At 45.3% G+C, this 23,393-nt stretch overlaps 1 protein-coding gene across 1 annotated transcript in view; it reads left to right on the top strand.

Annotated features, from left to right (window-relative positions):
• SCN10A (sodium voltage-gated channel alpha subunit 10) overlaps positions 1 to 23,393 on the top strand; it is an 88,031-nt gene that overhangs the window by 28,644 nt on the left and 35,994 nt on the right. The window contains exons 8-14 of the mRNA XM_061127811.1: positions 3,891 to 4,032; positions 4,180 to 4,377; positions 5,102 to 5,272; positions 9,261 to 9,554; positions 12,181 to 12,289; positions 18,594 to 18,832; positions 22,032 to 22,205. Of these exons, the coding sequence (XP_060983794.1) occupies positions 3,891 to 4,032; positions 4,180 to 4,377; positions 5,102 to 5,272; positions 9,261 to 9,554; positions 12,181 to 12,289; positions 18,594 to 18,832; positions 22,032 to 22,205 (1,327 nt within the window). The remainder of the gene's footprint in view (positions 1 to 3,890; positions 4,033 to 4,179; positions 4,378 to 5,101; positions 5,273 to 9,260; positions 9,555 to 12,180; positions 12,290 to 18,593; positions 18,833 to 22,031; positions 22,206 to 23,393) is intronic.

Here is a 23,393-nt window from a genome sequence, read left to right as displayed (position 1 = left end):
AGCCATGGCCTCTGCCATCCCAGGCTCATGGGAAGAGAGTGTATGAGTAAGCTCTTGCTATGAAACAAACATCCCCAAGATTTTTGTGACTTAAGACACCAGCCATTTATTTAGCTCAATATTCTGTGCACCTTGGGCTGAGATCAGCCTGTTGTTCCTCTGACATTGACTGGACTCATTCATGCGTCTGCAGACAGTGGACAGATTAGCAGCGGTCCAGCTGATCCAGGATGGCCTCAGCTGGGGTGCCTTGTCTCTGTTCCACGTAGTTTCTCACCCCCCAGCAGACTAGCCTAGGCTTATTCTCCTACTGGAGACAGGATTCCGAGAGAAAGAATGGAAATGTGCAAGGTCTCTTGAGGCCTAGGCTTAGAACTGGCATAATGTCACTTCTACTGCATCCTATTGACTCAAGTTGCAAGGCACAAGTGAGTCCAGATCCAAGAAATGGGGGAACAGACTCACCTCTTGATGGGAAAACTTGCAACATCATATTGAAAGGGGTATGGAGATGGGAAAGGGAATAACTGTGGTCATTTTTGCAAACAATCTGCCCAAGAAAGGAAGTAATATTTGTTAAATATGTTTTGTGTCAAATGATCTTCATTTCATTGTCACAACTCCATCACATGGGTTTCATTATCCTCACATAATGGAGGAAGAGACACATGCCTCAGACTGCAATTTCAAATTCTTACAGAGGCCAGACATATAACAACATGTGTCTGGAATGTGAGGAATGGGCTGGGTGGGTACCAAGACCATGAGAGTTCATGCGCCAGCCAAAGTGGTAGCCACTTCCCAGTTCAGCTTTTGGTTGTCATGTGGAAACATAGGTCCACTGCTTCCAGATGATCCAGGTTTTTAAAATAGAGACAGGAAATTTCGATTTTTATGTAAACTCTCTTAACTATAAACATTGACTACAAATTCCAGAAGATATCTACATATTGTGGGCCAAACACAATATTTTAGCAATGCAAATTCAGCCAGCAATCTGCCAGTTTGTGAGCTCTGATGCATATACATAAAGATGCTGTGCTGTGGAGAACCCATGCTGTCCTAGAGGCTCCCTGGGCTGGGAAAACATAGCAAGGTGATGGTGTGAGGCAGGGAGGATGTCAAGGAAGGTTTCCCAGAGGTGGTGAGGTTGAAGGGCAAACAGGATGTCTCCAGGCTGGATGAACAAGAGATGGTTTGGATGGTACCATTCCAGGTGGCAGAATAGAATGTGAGACAAAGCAAAGGCACATGGGACTCCTCAGGTCTGCCTGCTGCTTTGCAGGAGCAAAGGTATGAGTAGAAAGAGATTAGGCAACAGATGAGAAAGGCTTATCCCTGCCCTCCATGGCAGGGGTGTCTGGAAGCCCGGGCCCACACAACCCCCTCCCTGAATGGCTAACAGCCCTATATTGCGTAAGTAGCACAAGGTGGGGCATGCGGGAGTTCAGCCTTCATCAGTTCCCTAAGAAAACAATCTCATCAAGAGCTAAGGGGGGAACTAACAAAAGAATTTGCGCAACACAGGCCCCCTGGCCTCTTTCTTTATAAATGCACTTGGTATTTGGTTCTTGAGCTCAGGAAGAGGGTTGTTCTGATGTCAATTTTCATTTGCCTTTGACTTAATTGAAACCAAGGATCTGTCAATGTCCTTTTCCCATCTGGATAATGACATTTCTCATGAGGATGGTTCCAGAGTAACCCATACACTGACTGTGGTAAAGCTGTGAGGTCCACCCATGGGGCCCCCCTCTGACTCCGAGAGAGACCAACTGTCCTGATGGGTAGGTCCTGGCCAGGCGGGAAGGAGTGGAAAGGGCTGGGATGTCAAGTAGAGGCCAGCTTAGGTGACGGGCAGAGAGAACCCTGGTGGGCATGCTGTGAACACCAAACCTGGATTCTGTGCTGAGCTACAGAGAAGTCAGAGACCTGAGCAAAAGCCCACACTGACCAATGGCACTGCAGGGAGAAAGTCTGAGGTCTCAAGGTGGAGAACAAGTAGCAGGAAATACCTGATGATTTTCAGCATTCTTTCACATACATTATTCTAGTCCATGTTTTTGGTAGCTTCTGGTTAAAAACAGCAAGAATTTTAATTCTGCATTTTACATATAATATTTACTATGCTGAAGGCACCTTGCAAGAGCCTTTGCACCATGGTCTCATTTAATTCTCTTGAGCAGTTAGCTTTTGATGCGTAGCAGCTATAGTGGGGTTCTACAGGAGACAGAGATAGGCTGCCCTTAGCATTAAGTAGCAAACCTCCAGGTAATGGGTTAACTAGCTCCTTGGGAAAGTGAAACCAAGAGAGTGTCTTTATATGTGGGGCTACAGAGCCTGGAAACTTGCAAATCTCCAACTTTGGTTGGAGATAGATAAAATTGGGATTGGGTTACAATCAAGTTGTCAGGCCCTAATCAGTTGCATGGGTTCCTGTCTGTGTGTCTGCTTGAATGTCTGGAGTAAGAAGATCCCTCAGAGGTTGGTGTTGGTGGAGGAATCCTAAAGTAGAATCCCTAACTATGAAAAAAACATTACCGTCTCCTCAGCCAGGTCATCCCACATGGGTGGAAAGGATCACTCACATGCCTTGAGCTTAGAGATGCTTCCTGACATCAACTTAGGTCCTTATGATGAGGAAGAGGGACGTGGAGCCTTCCCCACCCCAGGACTCACCAGGCAGTCATCTTCAGTTTGGCCTTTCTTCATAGGTCAGTCTTCATAAGCTACTCGACAATTTTATTTCTCCTTTGAAATAAATCCATTGGTATCTGTGTGGTTTTAGACAACTGACTTCTTCTCTCTGAACCCCAGTTTCTACATCTGTTTTTTCTTTTAAAGGATTATTGAGATGATTAAATTATAGCATTTGTGAAACACTTAGGAGAGGGAGAAGCTCAGTTATTGGGAAATGGTGTCTTTATTGTTACATCTAATTGGTCAGTGAACTTGGCTAATGTGTGTCCTCCTTTGAAAGACAACTCTGCAGGTGATGCCAATTGACTCAGGTTTTACTGACTGTCCCTCTTGCAGTGTGAATTTGCAAAAAGCTTATGAGGTCTTGTCTGGGCCAGCTAGTCTTCTCCAGGCCATTTCTCTCTGCATGAAACTCTGAACTGAAGGTATTATGTTACTGGGGCAAGGCCAGGCTGTGTGTTTGGTGGGGAGTGGGGCAGGGGGGAGATGGGGGCAGAATCCCCTACTAGGGCCAGAAAAGTAGACTCTTGTCTAACACTCAGAAATAAATTGTCTGAGGAGATACACACATACTGACAAAATGAAAGACATTTTTATAAACGAGTGCTTGAGCAGAGCATTTTTTTGGGTCAATGGGTGCTCTCCCTATCTATGGCTCCCAGTCTCAGGGTTTATGCAGGTGGTGCTGGTTTTCTGGGTTGCCTCTGGCCAATCATTTTGCTCATGCCCATATTTGGTCTGCCTCAGGGCCCTTCCTGGTGGCACACACATCTATCAGTCAAGACGGATTCCAGAGCAAGGGTTTCTGGGAGGTTTGCAGGATTATTAGGGGCTGGTGTCTGCTCCCTCCTTTTGGTCCCTCCTGAACTCTTCCAGTTGGTTTTGGCGGCAGTTTGTAGGTTCCTTATCGGGACCTCTTGTTGTAACTCATGTAAGAAGTTATTTTTGTGTCTGGCCATGGTGGGCAGTTTTGGTAAGTGGTTTCCTAACATTATTATCCCACTTAATGGGCAAAAGAAACTGAGGCCTAAAGAGGCTGAATGTCCATGGTCACTCAGCTAATGAGAATAAGGCTAGGCCTTGAACTTCAATCTTTGACTTCAAACCCTCAGGTCCTCTGGCAGCCTTGGACTGTCTTGGCCCCAGTAAACAGAAGTCTGTGTGATTGACAGCCGTATCTGTTCTTGCCGCAGCCACTGCCCTGAAGGTTATTTCTGCCTTAAGACATCTGACAACCCAGATTTTAACTACACCAGCTTTGATTCCTTCGCTTGGGCTTTTCTCTCACTGTTTCGCCTCATGACACAGGATTCCTGGGAACGCCTCTACCAGCAGGTATTGATCTGCATGTCTCCATACACGCTCAGTTGGAGTTTGGAGCATTTGTTGCATGGCTACGTTTTTTTCCTAGAGGACTCTGACCACGTCAGGGGGCCGTGTTATCTGGGTACACATTTCTCTTTTTTTATCTCAAATCTGCAGACCCTGAGGGCTTCTGGAAAAATCTATATGATTTTTTTCGTGCTTGTTATCTTCCTGGGGTCTTTCTACCTGGTCAATTTGATCTTGGCTGTGGTCACCATGGCATATGAGGAGCAGAACCAGGCAACCATTGATGAAATTGAAGCCAAGGAGAAGAAGTACCAGGAGACCCTTGAGATACTCCGGGCAGAGCAGGAGGTCAGTGAGGGCTGGACCTTTGTGAAATCTGTTGTAGGCCATTCACAGTTGGGCAGATATCTGGACCAGTCTCTTACATTAAGGCTGTCATTTTAGGGAACCACAGCAAGATTCATCTTATCTCAGGGACCATCTTAGGTTAGATTTTCTCAAAAAAAAAAAAGAACCCAAATGAAGAGCCTGTGCAGTGATTCACTGAGGGGTGCTCTTAGGAGGAGATCGAAGGCAGGATGGAACAAGGAAAGAATTAAATGAGGAAGCGGCCTCAGCTAGAGACTACTTTGACCTGATCCCATGGGGAGCTCCAGGGCATGACTTGTTCCACAGAGGTAGCCCTACCTGGAGGCAAGAGGACTGGCGCTTCCTACCTCCATGCTTGCTCAAGCCAAAGGTACGAAGGAAATTTTCTGCAGAATCCTGCAGCTGTAACCCATTTACTAATGGGTTACTAACATTAGTAATGTTTACTAACATTCAAGCAGCTGGAGGTGAGCATACTGACCTGGTAAGAGAAACCTAGGGCATCAACACAGTTTACTACAAGGTATGAATGAGGGTGGTGACCTAGTGGTGGCTCTTCCTGCTGTGTCTCAATCCAATCACCACTCAGGTCCTGAATCAGACCTCCTCTGGTTGAGAAGCCCTCACCCACTGTCTGGGGGACACGCATTTATGCTGAGCACATCCAGATACTGTTGGCTATAGCTGCTATTCTCTCCTTCAGGTTCTGGCAGCACTGGGGGTTGACACAGCCTCTCTCCAGTCTCACAATGGATCCCCCTTGGCCTCCAAAACTGCCAGTGAAAGAAAACACAGAATGAAGTCAAGGGTGTCAGAGGGCTCCACAGACGACAATAAGTCACTCCGGTCTGAGTCTTACAACCAGCACCGAATGGTAAGGGGCTCAGGCTTGAGCCTTAAAGATAACCCACTTTTGCAGCTTCCATGGACAATACATTGAAGTGGAAAGAGGTCAGTAGCAGAGAGGTAACTGGAGGCACAGAGCCTAGGAGGATGTTTTGATAACCCACCCCCTACCCCCCCACCACAGCCATGGTGGCCTAAACTAGGGCAGGGACATTATGGATGGGGAAAAGTGTGGATTATAAATACTTTTATGGGAGCTTGAGGGAATCAACAAGACTAGGACTGTGGAATGTTGCAAAAGAAGGGAGAAGTCCAATATGACTCCCAGGTTTCCAGGTTGGCCACTTCAGTTGGTGGTGATTCTAAGAGAGGCACACCGGAGGAAGAACTCTGGATTACAGATAGGGCAGGTGGTTTGAACATGCTGACCATAACGTGTCTGTGAACCTGTTGGACGTCAGCTTCCTTCTGACACTCTAATCTGCAGTTCTGGAGCAGGGGAGGGGTCCTTGTTCGTGATGCTGAAATCGTTTAAAAGCTTCTTTCTAACCTCATGCCTCAGCTCCTCCAGCTCAAATTCTCACCTACTGTTGGCTCAGGAGATCCTGGCACCTGTCTCGTGGTAACAATCCAGCCTGGGAATACCTTCAGGACCTCATTTCAGACCCTGTAGCAATTTTCCCTCTCATCATAACCTGCTACCTCCCACTCCAAGATTCCCAGTACTCACCAGGTTTCCTCCCACCAGCTCCCTCTCCCTTGAAAGTCTTGTGTACCCCAAATGTACCCTTTCAACAAGCCTGAGAGATAATAACCCCTTTGTGGTGGAGTAGGTCCCACACTGGCAGTATGCGAAAGGGGCTTGACATGGTTATTTTTCAGAGCTGCTGGATCTCACTTCCCTCTTGATCTCTTTTCCTTGTGCTCCTCTGAAAGATGTGTCACTTTTTGGAATAGGATCTCTACAACCCCCAGACTTATGTGTGCATGTCCATACACAGACACACTCCCATGCACTCTGGCCTCGGTGACATCCACACACCAGCATTTATGAGAGTCTGCTCTGCCTCTTTTGAGCAGCACTTGGTGTGAACAGGGCACAGTTCAGAAGCTGTTTCAGACTGGGATTTGACTGGAGCTCTGACAACCTCAGGGCAGGATAAATCACAGCTTCTGTGGACATGGCAGTGACACTCTGAATTGGGCTTTAATTTCTCCCATCCAGTCAACTCCACAGAGATTAGCACTAGGATGTCCAATAATCATCTGGTGTATGTATGTGCTTATCTCTCTAGCTAGATCTACCTTCAAAGGGCAAAGGAGGAAACATCCCTTTCTAGGTCAACAACACTAGGTGCTTGGTATAAAGAGTTGACTAAAACATGGCCCATTTTCCAAGAACTTCCATTTGGGTGGAGGAGGCAGACATAAAAACAGCTATGTGTTGAATACTATTTAGGGACAGATAGATGTTGTTTGGGGAATAGGAGCAGGAACATCTATTCTTATGAGGGTGAGAGTGTATCAGGAAAGGCTTCACTCCATGGCTGATTCATATCAATGTATGACAAAACCCACTGGAAAAAAAAAATAATAATAATAAAAATTAAAAAAAAAATAAAAAAATAAAATAAATAAAAAAAATAAATAAAATCCACCTATCAGCCTAAAAAAAAAAAAAAAAGAAAGAAAGGCTTCATGAAGGAGGGGATAATTGAAGTTCTTAGTAAATAGTGAGTAAGTCCTCCAGTAACTGAGGACTGGGAGGGTTTGAGAGAGAATGTTTTCCAGGCAGAGAGATCATGTTTGTTCTAACGACAGGGAGACCTTGTTTGGGTACTCCCTTAGTGCTAACTGATTGGAGTTTCCATTTGTTAAGGCATTCCCTTCCTTCTTTCCCACGTGTGTTATTGTAGTAAATAGACCATAGGCAGCTTTAATAAAAAGCCATTTTCTGATCAGAAGTAATGAGAGGGAGATCAGGGGTAGCACTTAGCAGAGAGATGCAGCAGGGCTTTCAGGGAACACACAGGAGACCAGTTGATCTGCTTGAATGATTTTAAGACAAGTCCAGTACTTAGACTCAAAGGCCATTGTCCACCATTTGCCAAATAGGTGAATTCTGAAATATCAGGTTGTGGCCAAGGAGACACCGCTTGACAAATACAGGACCAAAATTTTCTCCTTAGTTTCTCGGCTTACTTAGTGCCCCAGTGCACGTGACTCAGCTGTCCCATCTTTAATGAGGACTTGCCAGTTCTGCGCCTTTGCTTCAAAAGTGGGAAGGATTCGTGGATTTTATGAATTCACGGTCCTTGGACATATATTCTAGATAAAGAGTGCTGTGTTTTTAATGCTGAATTACAATGAAGATTGCTGTGCTGGACTAGGCTCCAAATCACCAAGAAAGCAAACTTCAATTCTGAGGGAGATGGGGATAGGTCAAGAGGGCTTTAATTGACAAAGTGTCCCAACTTTAATAATTGAGTGAGTAAAAGAAATTAAGTCAGGGAGGGGAAATTCAGCAACATGATCTGAGTTTGACAGGAAGTCAAAGTTTAGATTTTAGAAACACTTTCTATGAAGAGAAAAACAAATATTGTATATTAACATATATGTGGAATCTAGAAAAATGTTATGGGTGATCTTATTTGCAAAGCAGAAATAGAGATACAGACGTAGAGAACAAACCAATTCAGAAGGGTGGTGGGAGGAACTGGGAGATTGGGATTGACATGTATACGCTACTATATATAAAATACATAACTAATGAGAACCTTCTGTGTAGCAGAGGGAACTCTCCTCAAGGCTCTGTGGTGACCTAAATGGGACAGAAATCCAAGAAAGAGGAGATACATGTTTAGTATAGTTAACCATGGTGACTCAGACAGTAAAGAATCTGCCTGTGATGCAAGAGACCTAGGTTCAATCTCTGGGTTGGGAAGATCCCCTGGAGAAGGGAATGGCAACCCACTCCAATATTCTTGCCTGGAGAATCCCATGGACAGAGGCGTCTGGCAGGCTACATGGAAAGAGTTGGATGCAACTGATGACTAACACTTTTTCTTTCACAGTTGATTCACTTTGCTGTATAGGTGAAATGAACACAACATTGTAAAGCAACTATACTTCAATAAAAATTAATTTAAAAAAACAGAAAGAAGCACTTTCTATGAGCTGAGGACAGAACTGATAAGTTGTCTGGTCAGGTTCATGGTTGTGGGAACCAGCCAACCCAGCATACTAAGCCTCCAGGGGCTCGAGGCCTATGAATTAGCTCCTTTACTCTGGAAACTTTACACCACACGATTCCCTCGGAGGAAGATTTTGATGGGAAATGTTTTATTGATTTGGAGGAATGGCACTATTCTTCCAGGAAATTAGACTGCAACTCTCCCTTCAATCTCCCCATTGTTGACTGTTCAACGCTTGCCTCGAGGGATCCTGGAAGCTCATTATGTTACAAAGCTCTTGTCTCCTCCTTTGCAACACAAACTCTAACACCCCATATAGGCTGGATCTAATGAATTGTCAGACCTAATTTTCAGAAGATAAACAGCACTCATTCATTCAAGAACCCTTTACCAAGGTTGTTTGTACTGGTGTACATAACTGTCTCCTGAGGTCACAACTTTGCACTGAAGCAGGGGACTTAAGATACTTTTGTCCAGCCCCATGGCCAAAGATTGGCAAACAACCGACCCACCTGGCTGACAAGTTTGTCCTCTGACATATCCTTGGCCACGATGACCTATTTGCTGATCTTGAGCACCTTGCAGTCTCTTTTCAGTGTTGGCCTTTTCCCAGACCGAGTTAAGAATATTCTTTTCCTGTCTTCTCTCTCTGTGTACACCTAGAGCACCCCATAGATCTGTGTCTTTAATTTTCCATAGGAGGGTCATGAGGCTGAGGGCAGGGAAGTGGGAGTGGGTGGAGGGAAATGTTGAGTTCCAGATTTGCCTGCAGGATGATCTTCCAGGCTACCTTCTTTCCTGCTTTTTTGGGGCAATGCCCAGTCTTTCCTAGGCCTCACCGCTGGGAGACGCCGGGCTAGCCATGGCAGTGTGTTCCATTTCCAGGCCCCTGGCCGAGACATCTCATTCCCTGATGGGATCACAGATGATGGAGTCTTTCCTGGAGACCATGAAAGCCATCATGGCTCCCTGCTGATGCTTAGGGGTGCAGGCCAGCAAGGCCCCCTCCCTAGGAGTCCACTGCCTCAAACCCTCAACCGTGGCTCAGGGCATGGAGAAGATGGAGCTCCCAAAATGACCACTGGAGAGCTTGCCCCTGGAGTCATCGAAGTCCCGGTGAGTTTGTGAATGCTCCAGGCTCTCTGGGGCTGCTCTGCAGCTAGAGGCCTCAGGCCAAAGAGCCCTGTGTGTTACTATGGAAGGATCATTTAGACATCGCTCTGCCCAACTCCTTCCAGCTACACTCATTCTACAGGCAAGACAGGTGAGACCCAGAGGGCGTGATTGGATTTACTTGAAATCAAACCTGTCTTCTGGTTTACTCTGTAAAGAATCTGCCTGCAATGCAGGAGACCCAGGCTTGATCCCTGGGTTGGGAAGATCCCCCTGGAGAAGGAAATGGCAACCTACTCCAGTATTCTTGCCTGGGAAATCCCATGGATGAGGAGCCTGGTGGGCTACAGTCCATGGGATCGCAAAAGAGTCAGACATGACTTAGTGACTAAACAACAACAACAAGTGATACAGACTATTTTCCAACTGCTCTGATTTCTTTCCCCGCTGGAGTTTCTCTGTCCCTCTTCCCTATCACTGCTTTAGAGATAGGCCTATTTGCTCCCTGGATGAGTATGAAAAAAAATGAAATATTCTTCTCTTCTTGCCTGTAACTCTGTGCAAATTACCTTGGGCTTGACAATTAAGACTCAGAGAAATCCTGGGAGGTGCCCTGGACAGATCTTAGCAGAAGCAGAGTATCCCTAACTTGACTTGGAGAAGAAAGAACTTGCCAAAATGCACAAATTAGGCAACAGTGACTAACTAATTAGTGATTAAGGCCAACACTCTTAATAGAATAATCACAGAGTTTAATGGCAAATCAGAGACTCCTCATCAGATTGGAACTGTGATTTAATTAAACTCTCCCTCCAGCTTCAATACTGTCACTTCTCTGATTTTCTTTTGCCCTCTGGCGGGTCCAGGACACAGAGTGGCTTGCACACAGACTTCTGAGCTGACCATTATATGGCTCTAGTGACTTGGCTAAGTCTCCCAGGGTTACCTTAGCTCCATCCCTGACTGGATGTATGGGATTCAGAGTCCCAGCAAGAAACAGATGAGCTGCTGCAGTGGGCAACTGGAGTTTATGGAAGTATTTGTGCTCTGGACTCAAGAACAAAGAAGGGGCAGTGAAGCACTGTGAGACTAGCCACAGTGGGAAGCTGTAACCCACCTAGGCTGCAGGAATGAGGCGAGGAACCAGAGCCCAGCAAGAGCTGCCACTTTATGTGAGAGGCGGCCTGACAGAAGGCAGCCCAACAACAGCCCAGCAGAGAAGTAGCCAGCTGGCAGATAGTGACTCCTCCCTCCTCTCAGCCTCTGATCTCCTATCTGTGCCTCCCACTGGCCAGACCTGACCAGACCAGAGGGTGAGGGTGATGCAGTTTGCCCAGGTCACCCTCCCCAAGTGTGGAGCAGGGCAGAGATGGTGGAGGGTAGGTCCTCCGAGGATCAACAGAGAATAGCCAACCCAGATCCCTTAGGTCAACACCAGGCTGCAGGAGGTACTTTAACACTCTGGAAAATGCCTCATTCAAGAAACCTTGTTGTTGTTCTGTGGATTACCACTTTCCTAGATATTCCAGCCTTGATTCATTTTAGTGAAATTATCAACTAGTGCAAGATGAACTCATTACATGGACCTGAACTCATTCACAGTTGTGCCATTTATCAACTGAGTCACCATTAGCAAGTCCCTTAAATTCTTCAAACCTCCATATTTCCTCTTGTAAAGACCTTATTAAAAGGTTTCTAAATGACTGGAGGGTTAAATGGAATCACAGAGCCCTTTCATTTATATATATGTCTGATCAATAATAGCAGTAGATGCTAGAACCTTTTGTTGAGTCCTCACGGTTGAGAACTTTCCAAACTTTCTTTGTATGCATGAAGTACTTACTATGAGCTTCACCTACAGCAGGTGCTCAGTAAACACTTGTCGAATTTGTCTTCTGAATGATTTGCACAGTGCTGAGTCAGCATCTATGAACCTGGGACTCCCCACATCCAGGGTATGTGTGTGACTAGAGTTAGGGGCCTGGCACGGAACCCAGACAGAACTTCCAATAAAGGCCCAGAGAGAGAAGAATCAAAAGGATCATGTTAGAAACTAAGAACTGGACAATCAAGACACATAAGCTTTCCCTCAGAAAGAGACCATGTAGAATTGGAACCAGGTCATATATTGGGGAGACATATGGGCCTCTTAGGAGGGAGGTCAAGGAAGCCTATTGTGGTGTAAGCATTCTGTGTGAATGTCATATGCACATCCCAGCAGAAGTCCAATAATGACTGCCTGGCCCGATGCCCCTGCATTTCCCACCTCCCTTTGGTAAACACCTTAGAGACCCTTGAGGCAGCTCTATCTCTTCTCTGGTACTCAGGTACCTATCCTAGAACAAGAGTCAGCAAAGCCTCAGATGAACCCAGATTATCTGTCAACTATGAACCCAGGCTCCGTGGACCCCAGCTCTGTGTCCTATTCTTCATGCCTGAGCTCTTACCCCAAGTTCATGCAGCAGACCCTTTACTCCACGCTTTACTCCAAGTGTGACTGCAGAGAATCATAGCTTCACTGGGCAGCTTACAACCACCCAAGACAGGCCAATAAGAGGCTGAGTGATCAGTCTTTGCCACTGAAGAGTTTGATTTGGAGAGTGTCCTGACTCTATTTCTGTCCCAGCAGGCGTTTGATGCAGGTCAGAAGACTTTCCTAACAGCAGACTACTTGAATGAACCTTTCCGAGTCCAAAGGGCAATGAGTGTTGTCAGTATCATGACCTCTGTCCTCGAGGGTAAGTATTGCTCATTGGAACTTCTTTTCAGTATGCTATGATAAGGCCCGTTATATACAGAAGATGGGATGCCCCAAGCTTGTGTCGAGGGGCTCTCATCTCTGTGTCCTGGGATCATAAATACCTACTCTTTTTATGCTCTTGTTCCGTTACCATTTATCAGGTTTTTTTTTTTTTCAACTTTTTTTCAAATTTATTTTTAATTGGAGGATAATTGCTTTACAATGTTGTGTTGGTTTCTGCCATACAACAACATGAATCAGCCTATCAATGTGGGTTTTTAAATGTGGCTAAATTTTCAAAAACAATAGAATCCTGTTAATGAAATCCTCTAGTTCCTTTCTTGTTCAAATTAACATCTACTTTATTTTGTTGTTGTTGTTCAGTTGCTAAGTTGTGTTTGACTCTTTGAGACCCCATGGAATGCAAGACACCAGGCTCCCCTGTCCTCCACTATTCCCTGGAGTTTGCTCAAGTTCATGTCCATTGAGTTCATGATGCTATCTAACCATCTCATCCTCTGTCACCCCCTTCTTCTGCCTTCAATCTTTCCAAGCAACCTGATCTTTCCCAATGAGTCAGCTGTTTGCATCAGGTGGCCAAATTATTGGAGCTTCAGCTTCAGCATCAATTCTTTCAATGAATATTCAGGGTTGGTTTCCTTTAGGATTGTCTGGTTTGATCTTGCTGTCCAAGGGACTCTGAAGAGTCTTCTCCAGCACTACACTTCGTAAGTGTCGATTCTTCGGTGCTCAGTCTTCTTTATAGTCCAACTCTCACATCTGTACATGATTACTGGAGAAACCATAGCTTTTACTATATGGCCCTTTGTCAGCAAAGTGATGTCTCTGCTTTTTTTTTTTTAATTTGTTTTTATTAGTTGGAGGCTAATTACTTTACAATATTGTAGTGGTTTTTGTCATACATTGACATGAATCAGCCATGGATTTACATGTATTCCCCATCCTGATCACCCCTCCCACCTCCCTCCCCACCCCATCCCTCTGGGTCTTCCCAGTGCACCAGCCCTGAGCACTTGTCTCATGCATCTAACCTGGGCTGGTGATCTGTTTCACCCTTGATAATATACATGTTTTGATGCTGTTCTCTCAAAACATCCCACCCTTGCCTTTTCCCACAGAGTCCAAAAGTCTGTTCTGTACATCTGTGTCTCTTTTTCTGTTTTGCATATAGGGTTATCATTACCATCTTTCTAAATTCCATATATATGCGTTAGTATACTGTATTGGTCTTTATCTTTCTGGCTTACTTCACACTGTATAACGGGCTCCAGTTTCATCCATCTCATTAGATCTGGTTCAAATGAATTCTTTTTAATGGCTGAGTAATATTCCATGGTGTATATGTACCACAGCTTCCTTATCCATTCGTCTGCTGATGGGCATCTAGGTTGCTTCCATGTCCTGGCTATTATAAACAGTGCTGCGATGAACATTGGGGTGCACATGTATCTTTCATATCTGGTTTCCTCGGTGTGTATGCCCAGAAGTGGGATTGCTAGGTCATATGGCAGTTCTATTTCCAGTTTTTTAAGAAATCTCCACACTGTTCTCCATAGCGGCTGTACTAGTTTGCATTCCCACCAATAGTGTAAGAGGGTTCCCTTTTCTCCACACCCTCTCCAGCATTTATTGCTTGTAGACTTCTGGATAGCAGCCATCCTGACTGGTGTGTAATGGTACCTCATTGAGGTTTTGATGTGCATTTCTTTGATAATGAGTGATGTTGAGCATCTTTTCATGTGTTTGTTAGCCATCTGTATATCTTCTTTGGAGAAATGTCTGCTTAGTTCTTTGGCCCATTTTTTGATTGGGTCATTTATTTTTCTGGAATTGAGCTGCAGGAGTTGCTTGTATATTTTTGAGATTAATCCTTTGTCTGTTGCTTTGTTTGCTATTATTTTCTCCCAATCTGAGGGCTGTCTTTTCACCTTGCTTATATATACATATATATATATATATATATATATATATATATATATATATGTCTCTGCTTTTTAATCTGGTGTCTAGTTTTGTCATAGCTTTTCTTCCAAGGAGCATCTTTTAATTTCATGGTTGCAGTCACCATCTGCAATGATTTTGGAACCCAAGAAAATAAAGTCTGTCACTGTTTCCATTTTTTCCCCATCTATTTGCCCTGAAGTGATGGTACTGGATGCCATGATCTTAGTTTTCTCAATGTTGAGTTTTAAGCCAGGTTTTTCACTCTCCTCTTTCACTTTCATCAAGAGACTCTTTGATTCCTCTTAACTTTCTGCCATTACAGTGGTATCATCTGCATATCTGAGGTTGTTGATGTTTTTCCCAACAATCTTGATTCCAGTTTGTGATTCATCCAGCCCAGCATTTTGCATGATGTGCTCTACATGTAAGTTAAATAAGCCTCGATGTACTCCTTTCCCAATTTGGAACCAGTCAGTTGTTCCATTCCTAGTTCTAGCTGTCACTTTTCTTGACCCACATACAGATTTCCCAGGAGACAGATGGTCTGGTATTCCATCTCTTTAAGAATTTTCTACAGTTTGTTGTTATCCATATAGTCAAAGACTTTAGGATAGTCAACGAAGCAGAAGTACATGCTTTTCTGGAATTGTCTTGCTTTCTCCATGATCCAGCGAATATTGCCAATTTGATCTCTGGTTCCTCTGCCTTTCCTAAACCCAACTTGCACATGTGGAAGTTCTTGGTTCATGTACTGCTAAAGCCTAACTTTAAGGATTCTGAGCATAACCTTGCTAGCATGTGAAGTGAGTGCAATTGTATGGTAGTTGGAACATTCTTTGGCATTGCCTTTCTTTGGGATTGGAATGAAAACTGACCTTTTCCTGTCCTGGGGCTACTGTTGAGTTCTCCAAAGTTGCTGCCATGTTGCAACACTTTAACAGCATCATCTTTTAGGATTTTAAATAGCTCAACTGGAATTCCATCACCTCCACTAGCTTTGTTTGTAGGAATGCTTCCTAAGGCCCACTTAACTTCACACTGCAGGATGTCCAGCTCTAGGTGAGTGACCACACCATCATGGTTATCCAGGTCTTAAGACCTTTTTGGTATAGTTCTTCTGTGTATTCTTGCCACCTCTTCTTAACCTCTTCTGCTTCTGTTAGGTCCTTACCATTTCTGTCCTTTATCATGCCCTTTCTTGCATGAAATGTTCGCTTGATAGCTCCAGTTTTCTTGACAAGATCTCTAGTCTTTCCCATTCTGTTGTTTTCCTCTATTTCTTTGCTTTGCTCATTTAAGAAGGCCTTCTTATTTCTCCTTGCTATTCTCTGGAACTCTGCATTCAGTTGGGTATATCTGCATTTCTTCCTTGCCTTTTACTTCCCTTCTTCCCTCAGCTATTTGTAAAGCCTCTTTAGACAACCACTTTGCCTTTTTGCCTTTCATTTTCTTTGGGATGGTTTTGGCCACTGTCTCTTGTACAATATTATGAACCTCTGCCCACAGTTATTCAGACACTCTGTCTACCAGATCTAATCCCTTGAATCTATTTGCCACCTTCACTGTATAATTATAAGGGACTGGATTTAGGTCATACCTGAATGGCCTAATGGTTTTCTGTACTTTCTTCAACTTAAGCCTGAATTTTTCAATAAGGAGCTCATGATTTAAGCCACAGTCAGCTCCAGGTCTCATATAGAGCTTCTCCATCTTCAGCTGCAAAGAACGCAATCAGTCTGATTTTGGTATTGACCATCTGGTGATGTCCATGTGTAGAGTCATTTCTTGGGTTGTTGGAAAGGATGTTTGCTATGACTAGCATGTTCTCTTGACAAAACTCTGTTAGCCTTTGCCCTGCTTCATTTTGTACTTCAAGGCCAAACTTGCCTGTTTTTCTGGGCATCTCTTGACTTCCTGTTTTTGCATTTTAATCACCTATGTTGAAAAGGACATCTTTTTTTTGGTGTTAGTTCTAGAAGGTGTTATAGGTCTTCATAAAACCGATCAACTTCAGCTTCTTTGGCATCAGTGTTTAGGGTATCAACTTGGATTATTGTGATGTTGAACGTTTGCCTTAGAAACAGAATAAGATCATTCTGTCCTTCTTGGGGTGGCACCCAAGAACTGTGTTTTGGACTCTTTTGTTGACTATGAGGGCTGCTCCATTTCTTCTAAGGGATTCTTGCCCAAAGTAGTAGATAGAATGGTCATTTGAATAAAATCTCCCATTCCCATCCGTTTTAGTTCACTGATTGCTGAGATGACGATGCTCAATCTTGTCATTTCCTATTTGACCACGTCCAATTAACCTTGATTTATGGATCTAACATTCCAGATTCCTATGCAATATTGTTCTTTATCTGCTTCATATGTATTCACAAACTTAGATTTTAAAAGGAGTGATCCAGAACTTCCCTGGTGGTCCAGTGGTTGAGACTCCACACTGCCACTGCATGGGAAGGAGGGGCACGGGTTCAATTCCTCATTGGGGAATTTCCACATACCATGCAGTATGGGGCAAAAAAGTGATCTAGCACACCCTGGAGAATTTCAAGCTACCACTGAGGTTTGCAAGAAATTTAACAGTCTTTAGTTTTCAAACATGGAAAAATTATTCCAGTATACTTCATGGCTGTAATTTTTACACCTTATAACTTAATTTTTGTCTCAGGCGCATGCTGAGTGTTAGAAGGCAATTTCAGTAAATTAATTGTTAAACTTTACTAAATCCTTATTAATTCAGGTTCCATCAGTCAGGTAGGAATCCACTCAGTCTCCCCAGGGAGGGATCCAAGTTCTAACTACTGACAGCAAACCAAGAGGTGGAGGAAGAGAGCGGCCACCTGACACTTGAGTTCCCCAAGAGCATGGCTGTGCCCTTCTTATCCTGAGTATAAGACTTGTCTCCTTATCCAGCCTTTGTTTTGCCTCAGGGTGTGGAAAGCATGGACTTAGTCATATCCAGTTATTTATCCCCTCTGGACAATTTTTAAATGTCCCATGCTGGAGGAGGGAGAAGGGAGCTTGGATGTTGGTGTGTCCCTGAGAAGGGGCTCTGGCTCTCCACTCAGTCCGAGGCTGGATTCTCACTGCAGGGGAGGGCATGGTGGGCAATAGACACCGAAAAAAGAAAGAAAGAAAGAAATCTGAGGGACTTGAAAACAGAGCCGATCAGCGCCTTACTTGCTAGCCAGAGGTAGCAAGTCTTAGAGAGAGACTGGCATCCCTGGCACAGCATAAGGGTAGAATGGGCCAGTAGCATATCTACATAGAGAGGGCCTGAGGCAGCCTCACAGGCTGCCCTGTGGCCCTGGCATGACAGGAGAGTATTTGGATGATCCCTTTGTTCCCACTTAAGGCTACAGAAGGAGATGAGTGAGAGTTAAACAGGGAACAGCCATCTCCATGGCTCTCCCACCAGCTACCAGATGGGAACATTGATGACTCATGTGAAATACACTTGGCAATGACTAAGGACCAGCTCAACCCTCCGCCAACCTTGAGATCCCCAGAACTCAGACACAACATCAGATAATGAGGAGTAACAGACTTTGATTTAACCCAAACGAAGTCCCCTAGCTGGGGACTTGATGCATAAATTGAGTTCAGTTACAGGAGGAAAAAACCTTAAGTCACATTTTTTGCATACCTGTGTTTGTGTTTGAAAAATGTGTACCTATTCCAGTAACAACAGTGTGTATGCACTCTCATTTTTCCTCATGGATAACTACTTAATAATTACCCATCAGCAGAGAGTGAGAATTAGAGAGGAGGAGGGAGAAGTTGGAGGAGAGGAAAGATAGTGAGAAATGCAGGTCTGGAAGACTGGAGGACTGAAATGGAGAAACACGGCAGGATTTCTGGGTGGTGACAAGCTGGGAGCAGTCAGCATAGTTTTGTTATTTTTTCCAACCCAGTTCAGTAGGTTGGGTGCAGGTACAGAGTTGTCTGCATGTTGGGTTTGTTCAGAGTGGGGTTTTGCCAGGAAAGTACAATGGAGGAGGAGCTGGCAACGGAACATAGGATTGCAAGGGCGTATAAGGAGGGGTAGACATGAAATCTGATCTGGGTAAGTTGAGAAGCAAAGACATGATCCCTATGAAGCAAAATGGTTAAAAAGTGTACAGTCCATGGTTTAAAGGACCGAATGGGGACAGAGGTTGGGGTGCACTTGCTAGACGACAGGAAACGGTAATCAGAGCGAGAGAGGGTGAGCACTGAGGTGGAAGTGGGAGGTGGTAGTTATTAGTAATTACAAGGTCTGGGGGCTGGCCATGGGGTGGGGTTCTGAGTCCGCGCCTGGCTGATAGTTGTCACTGACCACACCTGTGATGCAGAACTTGAGGAGTCTAAACAGAGGTGCCCACCCTGCTTGACCAGCTTGGCTCAGAAGTATCTTATCTGGGATTGCTGCCCCACATGGGTGAAGCTCAAGACGCTTCTCTTCGCAATTGTGATGGACCCCTTTGCAGAGCTCACCATCACCCTGTGCATCGTGGTGAACACCGTCTTCATGGCCATGGAGCACTATGGCATGAGCCCCGCCTTCGAAGCCATGCTCCAGATCGGCAACATTGTGAGTGAGTGCCCTGGCAGCTGCTGCCCACGCTGTCAGGGCGGGGGCGGCTCTGGGTAGGGTGGCGGCATGCCCTCAGTCACTGGAGTGTTGATGTAGCTGGCTGAGAGCAAGGGAACCGTGTGGGAGATGCGTGGACACCGAGCGCAGAAAGTCAAGTCTGGAGGACCAGGCTACGCTGGTGGGAATTGCTTTCAGATAAACAAACCCAGGGAGGTGGACTGAGAGAGCCCTGACCTAGGGGCAGCAGGTCCCCCTTCCCCCTTTACAGAACTTAGGAAACCCCACCCCCACCCCACTGAATTCTCAGGACTGTAGCTGCCTCTACCTTGAAATGACGATAAATGCCACTTTCCCATCTAGAGACAGCCTATGGACTTGCACATTTCCTTCCAATTCTGTGGCTTTTGTGACTGCAAAACACAGTGGCTATGGTTTTTCAGTTCTGTCTTTTAAGAGCTGAAAGGGGACGGGAGGGAGGGAAAGATAAAGAGGAGGGAACATGGGACTGTGGTTGCTGTCATCACGTAAGCATCAGGGAGTCCCAACTTTTTTTTAAATCTGGTTTAGACAGGACTCTCCTTTAAATTTTTTCCTCCATAACTTTTTAGTATTGTTTTCTTTTAGCAAGATAAAATCCTACCAGATTTCCCTACATGCTGAGTGAAGTATCAGACTCAGAGGAGAACTATCCTCAGCCTGTGTCCCCATACTAACAATAGCCAACTTTATTTGACCACCTACTTCAGACCCCACATGACCTCAGATGCTTCTCATCGGTTATCTTATTTTATTTTCACAAAAACCCAATATAGCAGGTGCTATTATTATGCCCTTTCACAGATGGAAAAACCAAGGTGCGGGAGGTTAAATAATTTGCCCAAGGTCCTAGAGGTGAGCAAGTGGTAGCATCAAGATTTGAACCCAGGCCAACTGGCTCTGAAGGTCACACTTCTCAACTCTTGAGTGCTAATCCCCTTTACAGGACTGCTAGTGTGTGTGTGTGTGTGTGTGTGTGTGTGTGAGGGAGCAGTTGTGCATGTGAGTGTATGTGTGTATGTGTGAATGTATGTGAGTGTATGAGAATTGCACCAGAGCAAATGACAGGGAGTGTGTGCATGTGTGTATGGGCACACACATGCACACGAGAAAAGCAGAAGCTGAGAGGTTGGGGTCCTGCCTCCATGTCCCCCCCCAGTGTCCACTCCACTGGGTGGCTTACCAGGTCCACCAGGACCATACAGCTCTTCTAGCTCCTTGCAGGCTGCAGACAGGTAGATGGAGGTGTCCCAGAGGAAATGTGACTTCTCTAGAAATCTCTCCTGTCCCCAGAATTCACAGATGTGAAAAGGAGGCCAGTTGGTTCTGGGACGCTGTGGAGCCAGCGTGCTTTACGTTTCAGCAGCAAGTAGGCTGCTGTACTGTGCTGTGCTACGCTATACTTAGTCGCTCCATCACGTCTGACTCTCTGCGGCCCCATGGACTGTAGCCCACCAGGCCAGAATACTGGAGTGAGTTGCCATGCCCTCCCCCAGGGGATGTTCCCAACCCAGCAACAGGACTGGGGTCTCCTGTGTTGCAGGCAGATTCTTCCAGCTGAACTACCTGGGAAGCCCCAGCACACAGGCTAAGAAGACATATTCTATTTAAAGTTGATCTGGAAAGGGGAAAGGGAAAGAGAAGGGAGAGCTTATTGCCAAGAGTCATCATAGACCCCAAGGGTCCTATGGAAGAGATCTCTGAGCCCACACCTGATTTTACAGTTGGAGAAGTTAAGGCAAGAAAGACTAAAGGCCTTTACTGCTGTGACAGAGTCCAGTGTTGTTTTTTTAAAAAGAAAGAAAGGCAGGCACTCTGTGGTGCTTATTCTAAGTCAGGTGCTTTATAAATGTCATCTCAGCGTTGCAACAGTGCTACGAGGTTCTCACCACCTCACAGTCCAAAAGAGAGCATTAAGACTCAGAGAGGTTAAGTATCTTGCCAAGGTAACACAGATGGTGAAAGGAGCCAGAGGAGACCAAGGTCTCTCTAGGGCACAGGACCTCACCCCACAACACACCACACCACACCACACCACACTGACTTGCCTACAAAAGACACTCAGGAGATGCTCTTTGCATCTCATAGGTGTAGTCTTATGGCATCAGGAAAGTCCCTTAAACTCTCAGTCATTTCCTTTTCTGTAAAAGGGATGTAACTGCTTCTGTTTGCCAGGCTGGCAAGAAGCTCTGATGAGAGCAAATGAAAGAAAACTCCTGGCCAGGTCTTTGGTTTCTTCCTTACCTGTCTCCTCCTTTCCCTGCTGGTTGTTGCATGACCTGAGCCTGGCCTTAACCTCTCTCAGCATCATAATTCTGTCCCGCCTAAGACCATTAAAGATACTTTAGAGCTGAAAGAATCTTAGAGACAATGTATCATTTTTGTTCCTGCTAATAGCTATTATTGATTAATGAAGAACTATCTGCTGGGACCTTTGCTAAGAACTGCATATGCATTATCTCACTTAAGCCCATCACGTTGTTGTTGCTTAGTCGCTCAGTCGTCTCCGACTCTTTGTGACCCCGTGGACTGTAGCCCGACAGGCTCCTCTGTGCATGGGATTTCCCAGGCAAGAACACTGGAGTGGTTTGCCGTTCCCTTCTCCAGGGGATCTTCCCAACCCAGGGATCAAACCCAGGTCTCCTGCATTGACAGGCGGATCCTTTACCAGTGAGCCACCAGCGAAGCCCAAAGCCCATCATATAGATGAGGAAAATGAAGTATAGAGGATGCACTCCTTGTCCAAGCTCATACAAGCTAGGAATGGCTGAGTTGGTATTTTTACCTGGGCCTGTGTTGCCCCACAATCCCTGCTTTTAAACAGCTGAACCAGATTGACCTCTTATTTACATAATTATATAATAATTATTGTCCTAATGATTATCCACTTACTCTGTGTCCAACACCATTCAAATGGAAACACTGAATCATGGAAACACTAATGCATATTACCTGAGCACTGGTCCATGGATTGCTCTATGCTGCCTCACTGAGTGTTCCCGTCCCTCGTCCTTTAGGAGTCTGCAGATGATATAGAAAGTGAATAAAAATGAAGTAAGGGGGTTTGCCACTCTATAAACAAGACATTTCTCCCCTGCCGTTTGTCATTGCCCACAACCTCACAGACCCCGCTGAGATGAATCCCTGTTTCTGTCTGCAGGTATTTACTGTGTTTTTCACTGCTGAAATGGTCTTCAAAATCATAGCCTTGGACCCCTACTATTACTTCCAGAAGAAGTGGAACATATTTGACTGCATCATCGTCACCGTGAGCCTGATAGAGCTGGGCGCGGCCAGGAAGGGGAGCCTGACAGTGCTGCGGACCTTCCGCCTGGTAATGTGCTCTCTTGGTGATTTGGGGAACCCCTGCCCTGACATCCAGGGAGGCTCTCTGCTGGAAACAGACTCTGTCCTTTGGGGACTCCACCTGCCGACTTCCTCTTCTGTCCCTGTGGGAGGATGCAGGGTGCAGCTCCTGGGAGACTTGGTGCTTTCCACTTATTCAGAGTGGGGCCCTTCCCTCTCCAGGGCCCCCTCATCTGCCCCAAGAGGGGAATGCCCATCACCCCTTTGTTCTTTTACCAAATACAGTAGATGACAATCACAGCAGCTACTGTTTCCTGATCCCTGGCGATACATGAAGCACAAAGCTAAACCCTTGACACAACCCGCCTTGTTTTAGGCTTACATCACCGGGAGAGAGTTGCTTTTACTATCCCCACAGAGAGATGAGGAAAACTGAGACAGACTGGTTAAGTGCTGACCCAGTCTCCCCGCTGCTGAGTGAGCCTCGGATGTGCACTTCGAAGCCCGGCTGCCCAACTCCAGTCCCCCCTCCCCTCATCTCAAGGAAGTCATCTTCCCTGGGTCCCCAAATCACTGCCCCAACTCAAAAACCACCTCCTACTAGTCTCTTGTCCAAGCTCTTCTCCCAGCTCAGTTCTGGGACGCCCTCTACCAAAGGGGTTCCCCTATTCTTAACAAAAGCGATGTCCCCATGTCATCTGTGTCTGTAAGGCAAATCACCCACCTCGTTTTATTTCTTCAAGAATATTGTGGCCCCAGAAATTCCCTGATGGTCCAGTGATTAGGATTCTGCCCGTTCACTGCTGGGGGCCAGAGTTCAATTCCTGCTCCAGGAACTGAAGTCCCACAAGCTGCGCTAAGTGCCAAAAAAAGGATACTATGACCCCTGTACTTCATACTCATTTTGGAATCAACTTGCCAAGTTACATACCCACATACACATAAAATTGTTGGGGTTTTTTTCTGTTGGGATTGTAATAATACCTAGATCAGTTTGGGAAAAAAATATAACCTTTACGTTATGTAGTCTTCTGATCCATGAAAATGGCACACAATCCATTTATTTTAGCCTTTCAATAGTTTTATGATTTCTCTGTGAGGGACTCCCTGCATATTTTTTGTTAGATATATTCCTAGATATTCCCTACTTCATTATGCTATTGCAAGTGAAATCTCTTTTTAAATGTTCTTTTCCAGTTTTTTTTTTTGGCTAACA

Source organism: Dama dama, chromosome 24 (assembly GCF_033118175.1).
Source record: "Dama dama isolate Ldn47 chromosome 24, ASM3311817v1, whole genome shotgun sequence".
Classification (NCBI taxonomy): Eukaryota; Metazoa; Chordata; class Mammalia; order Artiodactyla; family Cervidae; genus Dama; species Dama dama.
Note: the sequence above shows the minus strand (reverse complement) of the source record. Positions and strands in the feature narration are given on the sequence as shown.